The sequence below is a fragment of the Bufo bufo genome, chromosome 8 (genome assembly GCF_905171765.1).
Source record: "Bufo bufo chromosome 8, aBufBuf1.1, whole genome shotgun sequence".
NCBI lineage: Eukaryota > Metazoa > Chordata > Amphibia > Anura > Bufonidae > Bufo > Bufo bufo.
In genome coordinates, this window is record NC_053396.1 from 1,777,494 (window position 1) to 1,790,047 (window position 12,554).

Genomic DNA, 12,554 nt, shown 5'->3' on the forward strand with positions numbered 1-12,554 from the left:
GGGTGCACTGACTTCTGTGAGATACTGTATATAGGGGTGCACTGACTTCTGTGAGATACTGTATATAGGGGGGCACTGACTTCTGTGAGATACTGTATATAGGGGGGCACTGACTTCTGTGAGATACTGTATATAGGGGGGCACTGACTTCTGTGAGATACTGTATATAGGGGGGCACTGACTTCTGTGAGATACTGTATATAGGGGTGCACTGACTTCTGTGAGATACTGTATATAGGGGTGCACTGACTTCTGTGAGATACTGTATATAGGGGTGTACTGACTTCTGTGAGATACTGTATATAGGGGGGCACTGACTTCTGTGAGATACTGTATATAGGGGGGCACTGACTTCTGTGAGATACTGTATATAGGGGGGCACTGACTTCTGTGAGATACTGTATATAGGGGTGCACTGACTTCTGTGAGATACTGAATATAGGGGGGCACTGACTTCTGTGAGATACTGTATATAGGGGTGCACTGACTTCTGTGAGATACTGTATATAGGGGTGCACTGACTTCTGTGAGATACTGTATATAGGGGGGCACTGACTTCTGTGAGATACTGTATATAGGGGTGCACTGACTTCTGTGAGATACTGTATATAGGGGTGCACTGACTTCTGTGAGATACTGTATATAGGGGTGCACTGACTTCTGTGAGATACTGTATATAGGGGGGCACTGACTTCTGTGAGATACTGTATATAGGGGTGTACTGACTTCTGTGAGATACTGTATATAGGGGGGCACTGACTTCTGTGAGATACTGTATATAGGGGGGCACTGACTTCTGTGAGATACTGTATATAGGGGGGCACTGACTTCTGTGAGATACTGTATATAGGGGGGCACTGACTTCTGTGATACTGTATATAGGGGTGCACTGACTTCTGTGAGATACTGTATATAGGGGTGCACTGACTTCTGTGAGATACTGAATATAGGGGGGCACTGACTTCTGTGAGATACTGTATATAGGGGTGCACTGACTTCTGTGATATACTGTATATAGGGGTGCACTGACTTCTGTGAGATACTGTATATAGGGGTGCACTGACTTCTGTGAGATACTGAATATAGGGGGGCACTGACTTCTGTGAGATACTGTATATAGGGGTGCACTGACTTCTGTGAGATACTGTATATAGGGGTGCACTGACTTCTGTGAGATACTGTATATAGGGGGGCACTGACTTCTGTGAGATACTGTATATAGGGGTGCACTGACTTCTGTGAGATACTGTATATAGGGGTGCACTGACTTCTGTGAGATACTGTATATAGGGGTGCACTGACTTCTGTGAGATACTGTATATAGGGGGGCACTGACTTCTGTGAGATACTGTATATAGGGGGGCACTGACTTCTGTGAGATACTGTATATAGGGGGGCACTGACTTCTGTGAGATACTGTATATAGGGGTGCACTGACTTCTGTGAGATACTGTATATAGGGGTGCACTGACTTCTGTGAGATACTGTATATAGGGGGGCACTGACTTCTGTGAGATACTGTATATAGGGGTGCACGGACTTCACAGAGGCCGCAGTCAACAGCAGGACCAAAGATGGAGGCCGCAGTCAACAGCAGGACTAAAGATGGAGGCCGCAGTAATCACCAGGACCAAAGATGGAGGCCGCAGTCAACAGCAGGACCAAAGATGGAGGCAGCAGTCATCAGCAGGACCAAAGATGGAGGCCGCAGTCATCAGCAGGACCAAAGATGGAGGCCGCAGTCATCAGCAGGACCAAAGATGGAGGCCGCAGTCATCAGCAGGACCAAAGATGGAGGCCGCAGTCATCAGCAGGACCAAAGATGGAGGCCGCAGTCAACAGCAGGACCAAAGATGGAGGCCTCAGTCATCAGCAGGACCAAAGATGGAGGCCGCAGTCATCAGCAGGACCAAAGATGGAGGCAGCAGTCATCAGCAGGACCAAAGATGGAGGCCGCAGTCATCAGCAGGACCAAAGATAGAGGCCGCAGTCTTCAGCAGGACCAAAGATGGAGGCCTCGGTCTTCAGCAGGACCAAAGATGGAGGCCGCAGTCATCAGCAGGACCAAAGATGGAGGCCGCAGTCAACAGCAGGACCAAAGATGGAGGCTGCAGTCATCAGCAGGACCAAAGATGGAGGCCGCAGTCATCAGCAGGACCAAAGATGGAGGCAGCAGTCATCAGCAGGACCAAAGATGGAGGCCTCGGTCTTCAGCAGGACCAAAGATGGAGGCCGCAGTCATCAGCAGGACCAAAGATGGAGGCCTCGGTCTTCAGCAGGACCAAAGATGGAGCTGTGTATCGTGTGATACTGCGTTGTATCTAACCCCGTGCGGTACTGCCTGATGTATCTAATCCTGGGTGATACTGACACATTTCTCTGGTCTCCACCTCATTACACACCGGAAGTCCGTTGTGCGCCATATAATATCTTCCCCCACAGGGCTACAGGCCTCGCGTTCTCTGCTCCACAGAGTTTAGCTCCCTCCCCGGAACATTGGTGCTGCGGCGCTGTGTCCGGGGGAAGCGATTATCAGGACACGCTTCATTAGGCGCCCGTTACCATGGCTGCGGCTCTCGGGTGATTGGCAGGTGAGCTGCTGGATGCGGGGAAGGGGGAGAACCGAGAAGGGGCCCCGGGATGTGTGTGACCAGCGGAGCGACTGCGCGGCCAAAGGAGGGTGCAGAGAGCAGAGCCATGGGGTGCAGGACGCTGACTGGACGGTGACGCCGACTTCGGGGGTGCAGGGTGGTGACACTGACTCCTGGGGTGCAGGGTGGTGACACTGACTCCTGGGGTACAGCGAGGTGACACTGACTCCTGGGGTACAGGGTGGTGACACTGACTCCTGGGGTACAGGGTGGTGACACTGACTCCTGGGGTACAGCGAGGTGACACTGACTCCTGGGGTGCAGGGTGGTGACACTGACTCCTGGGGTGCAGGGTGGTGACACTGACTCCTGGGGTACAGGGTGGTGACACTGACTCCTGGGGTACAGCGAGGTGACACTGACTCCTGGGGTACAGGGTGGTGACACTGACTCCTGGGGTACAGCGAGGTGACACTGACTCCTGGGGTGCAGGGTGGTGACACTGACTCCTGGGGTGCAGGGTGGTGACACTGACTCCTGGGGTACAGGGTGGTGACACTGACTCCTGGGGTACAGCGAGGTGACACTGACTCCTGGGGTACAGCGAGGTGACACGGACTCCTGGGGTACAGCGAGGTGACACGGACTCCTGGGGTACAGCGAGGTGACACTGACTCCTGGGGTACAGCGAGGTGACACTGACTCCTGGGGTGCAGGGTGGTGACACTGACTCCTGGGGTACAGGGTGGTGACACTGACTCCTGGGGTACAGCGAGGTGACGCTGACTCCTGGGGTGCAGGGTGGTGACACTGACTCCTGGGGTACAGGGTGGTGACACTGACTCCTGGGGTACAGCGAGGTGACGCTGACTCCTGGGGTACAGCGAGGTGACACTGACTCCTGGGGTACAGGGTGGTGACACTGACTCCTGGGGTACAGCGAGGTGACGCTGACTCCTGGGGTACAGCGAGGTGACACTGACTCCTGGGGTACAGGGTGGTGACACTGACTCCTGGGGTACAGCGAGGTGACGCTGACTCCTGGGGTACAGCGAGGTGACACTGACTCCTGGGGTGCAGGGTGGTGACACTGACTCCTGGGGTACAGGGTGGTGACACTGACTCCTGGGGTACAGCGAGGTGACACTGACTCCTGGGGTACAGCGAGGTGACACGGACTCCTGGGGTACAGCGAGGTGACACTGACTCCTGGGGTACAGCGAGGTGACACTGACTCCTGGGGTACAGCGAGGTGACACTGACTCCTGGGGTGCAGGGTGGTGACACTGACTCCTGGGGTACAGGGTGGTGACACTGACTCCTGGGGTACAGTGAGGTGACACTGACTTCGGGGGTACAGCGAGGTGACACTGACTCCTGGGGTACAGGGTGGTGACACTGACTCCTGGGGTACAGTGAGGTGACACTGACTTCGGGGGTACAGCGAGGTGACACTGACTCCTGGGGTACAGGGTGGTGACACTGACTCCTGGGGTACAGTGAGGTGACACTGACTTCAGGGGTACAGGACGGTGATGCTGAGTGACTCCTGGGGTACAGGACGGTGACGCCGACTCCTGGGGTAAAGGGTGGTGACACTGACTCCTGTGGTACAGTGAGGTGACACTGACTTCGGGGGTACAGGACGGTGATGCTGAGTGACTCCTGGGGTACAGGACGGTGACGCCGACTTCAGGGGGTACAGGACGGTGATGCTGAGTGACTTCAGGGGTACAGGACGGTGATGCTGAGTGACTTCAGGGGTACAGGACGGTGATGCTGAGTGACTCCTGGGGTACAGGACGGTGATGCTGAGTGACTCCTGGGGTACAGGACGGTGACGCCGACTTCAGGGGTACAGGACGGTGATGCTGAGTGACTTCAGGGGTACAGGACGGTGATGCTGAGTGACTCCTGGGGTACAGGACGGTGATGCTGAGTGACTCCTGGGGTACAGGACGGTGACGCCGACTCCTGGGGTACAGGACGGTGGCGCTGGCTCCTGGGGTAAAGGGTGTTGACACTGACTCCTGGGGTACAGCGAGGTGACACTGACTCCTGGGGTAGAGGGTGGTGACACTGACTTCGGGGGTACAGGGTGGTGACACTGACTCTTGGGGTACAGCGAGGTGACACTGACTTCGGGTACAGGACGGTGATGCTGAGTGACTCCTGGGGTACAGGGTGGTGACGCTGACTCCTGGGGTACAGGGTGGTGACACTGACTCCTGGGGTACAGGGTGGTGACACTGACTCCTGGGGTACAGGGTGGTGACACTGACTCCTGGGGTACAGGGTGGTGACACTGACTCCTGGGGTACAGGACGGTGACTCCTGGGGTACAGGGTGGTGATGCTGGCTCCTGGGGTACAGGGTGGTGACGCTGACTCCTGGGGTACAGGGTGGTGACGCTGGCTCCTGGGGTACAGGGTGGTGACACTGGCTCCTGGGGTACAGGGTGGTGACACTGGCTCCTGGGGTACAGGGTGGTGACACTGACTCCTGGGGTACAGGGTGGTGACACTGGCTCCTGGGGTACAGGGTGGTGACACTGACTTCGGGGGTACAGGGTGGTGACACTGACTCCTGGGGTACAGGGTGGTGACACTGACTCCTGGGGTACAGGGTGGTGACACTGACTCCTGGGGTACAGGACGGTGACTCCTGGGGTACAGGGTGGTGACGCCGACTCCTGGGGTACAGGGTGGTGATGCTGGCTCCTGGGGTACAGGGTGGTGACGCTGACTCCTGGGGTACAGGGTGGTGACGCTGACTCCTGGGGTACAGGGTGGTGACGCTGGCTCCTGGGGTACAGGGTGGTGACGCTGGCTCCTGGGGTACAGGGTGGTGACACTGACTCCTGGGGTACAGGACGGTGACTCCTGGGGTACAGGGTGGTGACGCCGACTCCTGGGGTACAGGGTGGTGATGCTGGCTCCTGGGGTACAGGACGGTGACGCTGACTCCTGGGGTACAGGGTGGTGACGCTGGCTCCTGAGGTACAGGGTGGTGACGCTGGCTCCTGGGGTACAGGGTGGTGACGCTGACTCCTGGGGTACAGGGTGGTGACGCTGACTCCTGGGGTACAGGGTGGTGACGCTGGCTCCTGGGGTACAGGGTGGTGACGCTGGCTCCTGGGGTACAGGGTGGTGACGCTGGCTCCTGGGGTACAGGGTGGTGACACTGACTCCTGGGGTACAGGACGGTGACTCCTGGGGTACAGGGTGGTGACGCCGACTCCTGGGGTACAGGGTGGTGATGCTGGCTCCTGGGGTACAGGGTGGTGACGCTGGCTCCTGGGGTACAGGGTGGTGACACTGACTCCTGGGGTACAGGACGGTGACTCCTGGGGTACAGGACGGTGACTCCTGGGGTACAGGGTGGTGACGCCGACTCCTGGGGTACAGGGTGGTGATGCTGGCTCCTGGGGTACAGGGTGGTGACACTGGCTCCTGGGGTACAGGGTGGTGACGCTGGCTCCTGGGGTACAGGGTGGTGACGCTGGCTCCTGGGGTACAGGGTGGTGACGCTGACTCCTGGGGTACAGGGTGGTGACGCTGACTCCTGGGGTACAGGGTGGTGACGCTGGCTCCTGGGGTACAGGGTGGTGACGCTGGCTCCTGGGGTACAGGGTGGTGACGCTGACTCCTGGGGTACAGGGTGGTGACGCTGGCTCCTGAGGTACAGGGTGGTGACGCTGGCTCCTGGGGTACAGGGTGGTGACGCTGACTCCTGGGGTACAGGGTGGTGACGCTGACTCCTGGGGTACAGGGTGGTGACGCTGGCTCCTGGGGTACAGGGTGGTGACGCTGGCTCCTGGGGTACAGGGTGGTGACACTGACTCCTGGGGTACAGGACGGTGACTCCTGGGGTACAGGGTGGTGACGCCGACTCCTGGGGTACAGGGTGGTGATGCTGGCTCCTGGGGTACATGACGGTGACACTGGCTCCTGGGGTACAGGGTGGTGACGCTGGCTCCTGGGGTACAGGGTGGTGACGCTGGCTCCTGGGGTACAGGGTGGTGACGCTGACTCCTGGGGTACAGGGTGGTGACGCTGACTCCTGGGGTACAGGGTGGTGACGCTGGCTCCTGGGGTACAGGGTGGTGACACTGACTCCTGGGGTACAGGGTGGTGACACTGACTCCTGGGGTACAGGACGGTGACTCCTGGGGTACAGGGTTGTGACACTGACTCCTGGGGTACAGGGTGGTGACACTGGCTCCTGGGGTACAGGGTGGTGACACTGACTCCTGGGGTACAGGGTGGTGACGCTGACTCCTGGGGTACAGGGTGGTGACGCACTGATCTTTGGGGTGACTGTGCTTGATCGGATTATTAGTGGTGTCATCTCTTTTGTCGCAGGTCATGTGAGTCACGTTGATGTGGTTCCGCCGGTTGTGGGACCCCTGGGGGTTAATATGAGGTTGGTTCTGCAGCATCTGGATTCTCGGGGTGATTCCCAGGAGCGCTGATCCACCATGAGCGTGGGGCGAGTGCCGCTTGCGGAGAAGGCCATGTCAGAGGGATACGCCCGGCTGAGATACCGCGATACCTCGCTGCTTATATGGCAGCAGCAGCAGCAGAAGCTGGAGACGGCCCCCCTGGGCACTTACCTGAGCCGCAGTCAGAGCATGTGGTACTCACAGTACGGGAACCAGTCCATACTGGTCCGGGATAAGAACAGCATCTCCCGGGACACCGGACAGTCCAAGTTCTGCACGGTTATGTGACTCGGCGTAGTGGGGGGTGTCGGCGTCACCGTAGATTTGGCACCTCATCAAGTACAGCCCCCAGTATAGTCTGCGGGGGGCCTGCGTACATACAGCAAGCACACCTAGGGGCCCCACCGCGATGTCATGGGTTTGGCAGTCTACATAATGACCCGTCCACATAAGGGAATAGGACATGTGACACACAATGATGACATCAGCGGTCTGAATGCTGCTGCTACAGGGGTCTGTGAGGTGAACCCCATTCATTGCCTGATGCTGGCAGAGAAAGCCAAGTGCGCCCCCCGTCTGGGATTTCGTGGATGCTGAGCGAGGGACGGGCGGCTGCACTATTATCACTATTGTGTGCTGTACGTTGTATTCAGAGTAAAGCTGCTGCTCGTCTCCTCACCACTGTCATGGCTGCCAGGGGAGGGCAGTGTTATCGCTAAAGTGTACGGACCACCTTGGGGCAATTTTATTTTTCTTTACGATTCCATTTTATTCAGTTGGAGCTAAAATTAATACAAGGGTTAAAAAAAAAATAATCAATGCGGGCAAGCTGTCACTTTGTGTTTTCTTTGAATCCTGTCATCTGACGGCTCACGTGCAGCTCTGTTCTCCTGACCTCACTCATTATAGCTCAATTCTTATCAAACTAATAAGAATATCAGAAACCAGAGCTATACATGAGCCGTCAGATGACAGGATTCAAAGAAAACACAAAATGACAGCTTGCACACACTGATTTTTTTAACCCTTGTATCTCAGAAACAGCTGAACATTTTTAATAAAGAGAAATTGAAATGCAATTAAAGAAAGTTATAACGTATCCCAAGGCCTCGTTCTCATCTCTCGCCCGATCCTCTCCTTCACCACCGGATCCCCACTGACCGCAGCGAGGTCCAGCGGCGATCCGGCAGATTGCTCATATAAATGCCGGGTTTCGGCCGGACATAAACCGCTGCATGCAATGGTTTCTTCTGGCCGGATGAAGGGGAGGATCCGGCCATGCCTGCCGCATCCACAAACTGAGGTGTGAACAAGGCCCAAGTCCTCTGCAGATCTCCCAGCATCCCCCACTGGTTCCCAGTGCCCTGAATGTTGTCTGACCTGCGCTCCCAGCACCGGGCGCGCTACTCGCTGATCCAGGAGGTATTTCCTACTGAATCCAACCGCAGTGCGTGAACACGGCCTAAAGGTGAAACCGCCAGAGGCTTCTCCTCCTACAGGTCACACGTTGGGCCGAGGACGTCGTGTCACTGGGCGACCGCATTAGTCAGGCAGCGCTATATCCACCATGACGGGTGCAGAGGAAGGGACCGGGGCTATGGGAGATCACAAAGGAGCACCTCCAGCTGTATGAAACTACCACTCCCAGAATCCTTATGGGAGGAAGTGCACATGCTGGGAGTTGTAGCTTCACAGCAGCTGGATTGCACCTCCTCTGGGGCCTTAGGCCGGGGCCCACGAAGCCTCAGCGATTCTCTATGGAGATAGGAGAAGCCTCGAGGATTTCACGAGTATAGAAACCGCTCCCGTCATCCGGGGAAGGGACGAAACCCAGAGAAAGACGTAAAAACTCACATTCGCTGGGACAGAGAGACGACACAAGTAAAAATAGACAACTACTTTTATTGTTCACAAACCCTTTAAAATGCGCCAGTATGAACAGCGAGCTACAACCTCACAGCTGCCATCTTGGTTTTTGTATTTTGGAAGCTGCTAAAAATGAATATAACAGCCTGACGTGTGAAAAACACGAAATGGAAGAAACCAGAGGACGCCGGGGTCAGGACGAGGCGGGAGAGAGTCCAAAAATGTAAAAAAATAACCGTCTTCTAATCCAGAGCCGCTGATCTCCTCCAGCAAGGAAAGGGTCAACACCAGAAAAACAAAAAAATCCTCTCCCGTTTCATGCAAGTCTAGAAGAAGAAGCAACAACCCTTCCGTTGTGGACGTTCATACTGTGCGGCCACCGCCGCTGCTCCGGCATAAAAAAGGCGATATATTTATCATGAAAGCCCAAACCCCCAATATATAAAACACGGATGTCAGGAGAGTATATACACACACTACAACATGGCGATTGTCCCCCTCCGTCTGCAAGTGCACGGGCACTCATGTCTCTACCGGGCAAACATGGACGCCCACCCACCCCCCTCCCCCGTTATCAAAAGCAGAAAATGAACAAAAAACCAGGGTATGATATGGTTAATAAATAACGTGTTTCTATGTACATACAATATGGCGTACGGAAGCTAATGGAATGTGTAGCGGCGGGGGAGGGGGGCACAAACTATGCGAAAGGGAAAAGAAACAAAAAAGAAATTCTTAGCGTTAGAAAATAAGGTTTGCGTTTTGTATATTTTGTTCTGAGGTAAATAAGAAAATACATTAAAAATATATATCCCGAGCGCGCAGGCGAGAAGAGCGCGCCCACCGCTGCGCGCCATGATCCAAAGAGACAGAAGTAACGATGTGTGAAGACGGGAGAGGAGTCCGGCGGGGTCAGTACAGCTACGGACTACGACCAGGCGACACATCTAGGTAATTACAAGGCAGAGAGTCCAAGGAGAGCGCGCCAGTAGCGGCACACGCGGGGCGGCGCAGTCTGGCAGGTGAGCCGCTTATCCCAGAGAAACACCAAATTAAAAACAGAATTAAAACCTCTTTATTAATATATAGTAACCCTTCAGCCCCCCGAGGCCTCCCACGCTGCTTATTGCTGACGCCTCTTCGCCCGCACACTTTACCGTCTCGTCTTCTTTAAAAATAAAAGTCGTTTTCCGGTTTTTGGGAATTTGTTTCTAAAATATTTTGTTCCTTTTTTGTTTTGTTTTTTTTCCCATTTTTCTTTAAACCGCACACCAAAAGTGTTACGTGAGCCGCCTGCACCGCGCTACTCAGAGTCACTGCTGTCTGAACTGGATCCACTGGAACTGCTGCTGCCCGACTCTGAGGAGCTGCTGCTGCTGCTGAGCCGCGAGGGTCCTCCTGCCCCCCCCGAGCCGGACTTCTCTGCAGACGAAAGGAGAACATGGTCAGCTCGTGGAGGGAACAAACACCACATCTAAAGCATCGCAGGATCGGCGGCCACCGCCAGAAGAGGGGAAAGGGGCTGCAGCGGGAATACATCAAGCAGCAAGAGGGGGGTGAATGCAGCAGTTGTAAGGAGCACACATGCATCCCTGCAACATGGGTGAGGGCTTCATGCAGCAGCCACATGCATCCCTACAATATGGGCGAGGGCTTCATACAGCAGCCACATGGAGCACACATGCATCCCTGCAACATGGGTGAGGGCTTCATGCAGCAGCCACATGCATCCCTACAACATGGGCGAGGGCTTCATACAGCAGCCACATGGAGCACACATGCATCCCTGCAACATGGATGAGGGCTTCATACAGCTGCTACATGGAGCACACGCATCCCTAGAACATGGGTGAGGTCTTCATGCAGCAGCCACATGCATCCCTACAACATGGATGAGGTCTTCATACAGCCGCCACATGGAGCACACACGCATCCCTAGAACATGGATGAGGTCTTCATGCAGCCGCCACATGGAGCACACACGCATCCCTAGACCATGGATGAGGGCTTCATGCAGCCGCCACATGGAGCACACACGCATCCCTAGAACATGGATGAAGGTCTCATGCAGCCGCCACATGGAGCACACACACATCCCTAGACCATGGGTGAAGGTCTCATGCAGCCGCCACATGGAGCACACGCATCCCTAGAACATGGATGAAGGTCTCATGCAGCCGCCACATGGAGCACACACGCATCCCTAGAACATGGATGAGGCGTTTATACAGCCGCCACATGAAGCACACACGCATCCCTAGACCATGGATGAAGGCTTCATGCAGCCGCCACATGGAGCACACACACATCCCTAGACCATGGGTGAAGGTCTCATGCAGCCGCCACATGGAGCACACACGCATCCCTAGACCATGGATGAAGGTCTCATGCAGCCGCCACATGGAGCACACACGCATCCCTAGACCATGGATGAAGGCTTCATGCAGCCGCCACATGGAGCACACACACATCCCTAGACCATGGGTGAAGGTCTCATGCAGCCGCCACATGGAGCACACACGCATCCCTAGAACATGGATGAAGGTCTCATGCAGCCGCCACATGGAGCACACACGCATCCCTAGAACATGGATGAAGGTCTCATGCAGCCGCCACATGGAGCACACACACACATCCCTAGACCATGGGTGAAGGTCTCATGCAGCACACACGCATCCCTACAACATGGATGAGGTCTTCATACAGCCGCCACATGGAGCACACACGCATCCCTAGACCATGGGTGAGGTCTTCATGCAGCCGCCACATGGAGCACACACGCATCCCTAGACCATGGGTGAAGGTCTCATGCAGCCGCCACATGGAGCACACGCATCCCTAGACCATGGGTGAAGGTCTCATGCAGCCGCCACATGGAGCACACACGCATCCCTAGAACATGGATGAGGGCTTCATGCAGCCGCCACATGGAGCACACACGCATCCCTAGAACATGGGTGAGGGCTTCATGCAGCAGCCACATGCATCCCTACAACATGGATGAGGTCTTCATACAGCCGCCACATGGAGCACACGCGCATCCCTAGAACATGGGTGAGGGCTTCATGCAGCAGCCACATGGAGCACACGCGCATCCCTAGAACATGGATGAGGCGTTTATACAGCTGCCACATGGAGCACACACGCATCCCTAGAACATGGATGAGGCGTTTATACAGCCGCCACATGGAGCACACTCGCATCCCTAGACCATGGATGAAGGCTTCATGCAGCCGCCACATGGAGCACACACACGCATCCCTAGAACATGGATGAAGGCTTCATGCAGCCGCCACATGGAGCACACACGCATCCCTAGACCATGGATGAAGGTCTCATGCAGCCGCCACATGAAGCACACACGCATCCCTAGACCATGGATGAAGGTCTCATGCAGCCGCCACATGGAGCACACACGCATCCCTAGACCATGGATGAAGGTCTCATGCAGCCGCCACATGGAGCACACACGCATCCCTAGACCATGGATGAAGGTCTCATGCAGCCGCCACATGGAGCACACACGCATCCCTAGACCATGGATGAGGTCTTCATACAGCCGCCACATGGAGCACACACGCATCCCTAGACCATGGATGAAGGCTTCATGCAGCCGCCACATGGAGCACACACGCATCCCTAGAACATGGATG

At 55.7% G+C, this 12,554-nt stretch overlaps 2 protein-coding genes across 7 annotated transcripts in view; one reads left to right on the top strand and one right to left on the bottom strand.

Moving 5' to 3' along the window:
• Window positions 1-2,516: 2,516 nt before the first annotated feature.
• On the top strand, window positions 2,517-7,382 carry BRD3OS (BRD3 opposite strand). The gene is made up of 2 exons (XM_040406033.1): window positions 2,517-2,591; window positions 6,956-7,382. The coding sequence occupies exon 2, from the start codon at window positions 7,072-7,074 to the stop codon at window positions 7,321-7,323; it is 252 nt and encodes an 83-aa protein (XP_040261967.1). The 5' UTR covers window positions 2,517-2,591; window positions 6,956-7,071; the 3' UTR covers window positions 7,324-7,382.
• Window positions 7,383-9,953: 2,571 nt separating this feature from the next.
• BRD3 (bromodomain containing 3) overlaps window positions 9,954-12,554 on the bottom strand; it is a 35,987-nt gene continuing 33,386 nt past the window's right edge. For 3 of the 6 annotated variants that reach the window (XM_040406020.1, XM_040406019.1, XM_040406014.1), the window contains one exon: window positions 9,954-10,323. In XM_040406020.1, the coding sequence (XP_040261954.1) occupies window positions 10,322-10,323 (2 nt within the window). In that variant the 3' untranslated portion in view covers window positions 9,954-10,321. The remainder of the gene's footprint in view (window positions 10,324-12,554) is intronic. The other 3 variants (XM_040406017.1, XM_040406015.1, XM_040406018.1) reach the window with 1 other exon arrangement.

Excerpts from the sequence above, each read along its gene's own strand:
- BRD3OS (XM_040406033.1), top strand. The coding sequence starts at position 7,072 with ATGAGCGTGGGGCGAGTGCCGCTTGCGGAGAAGGCCATGTCAGAGGGA.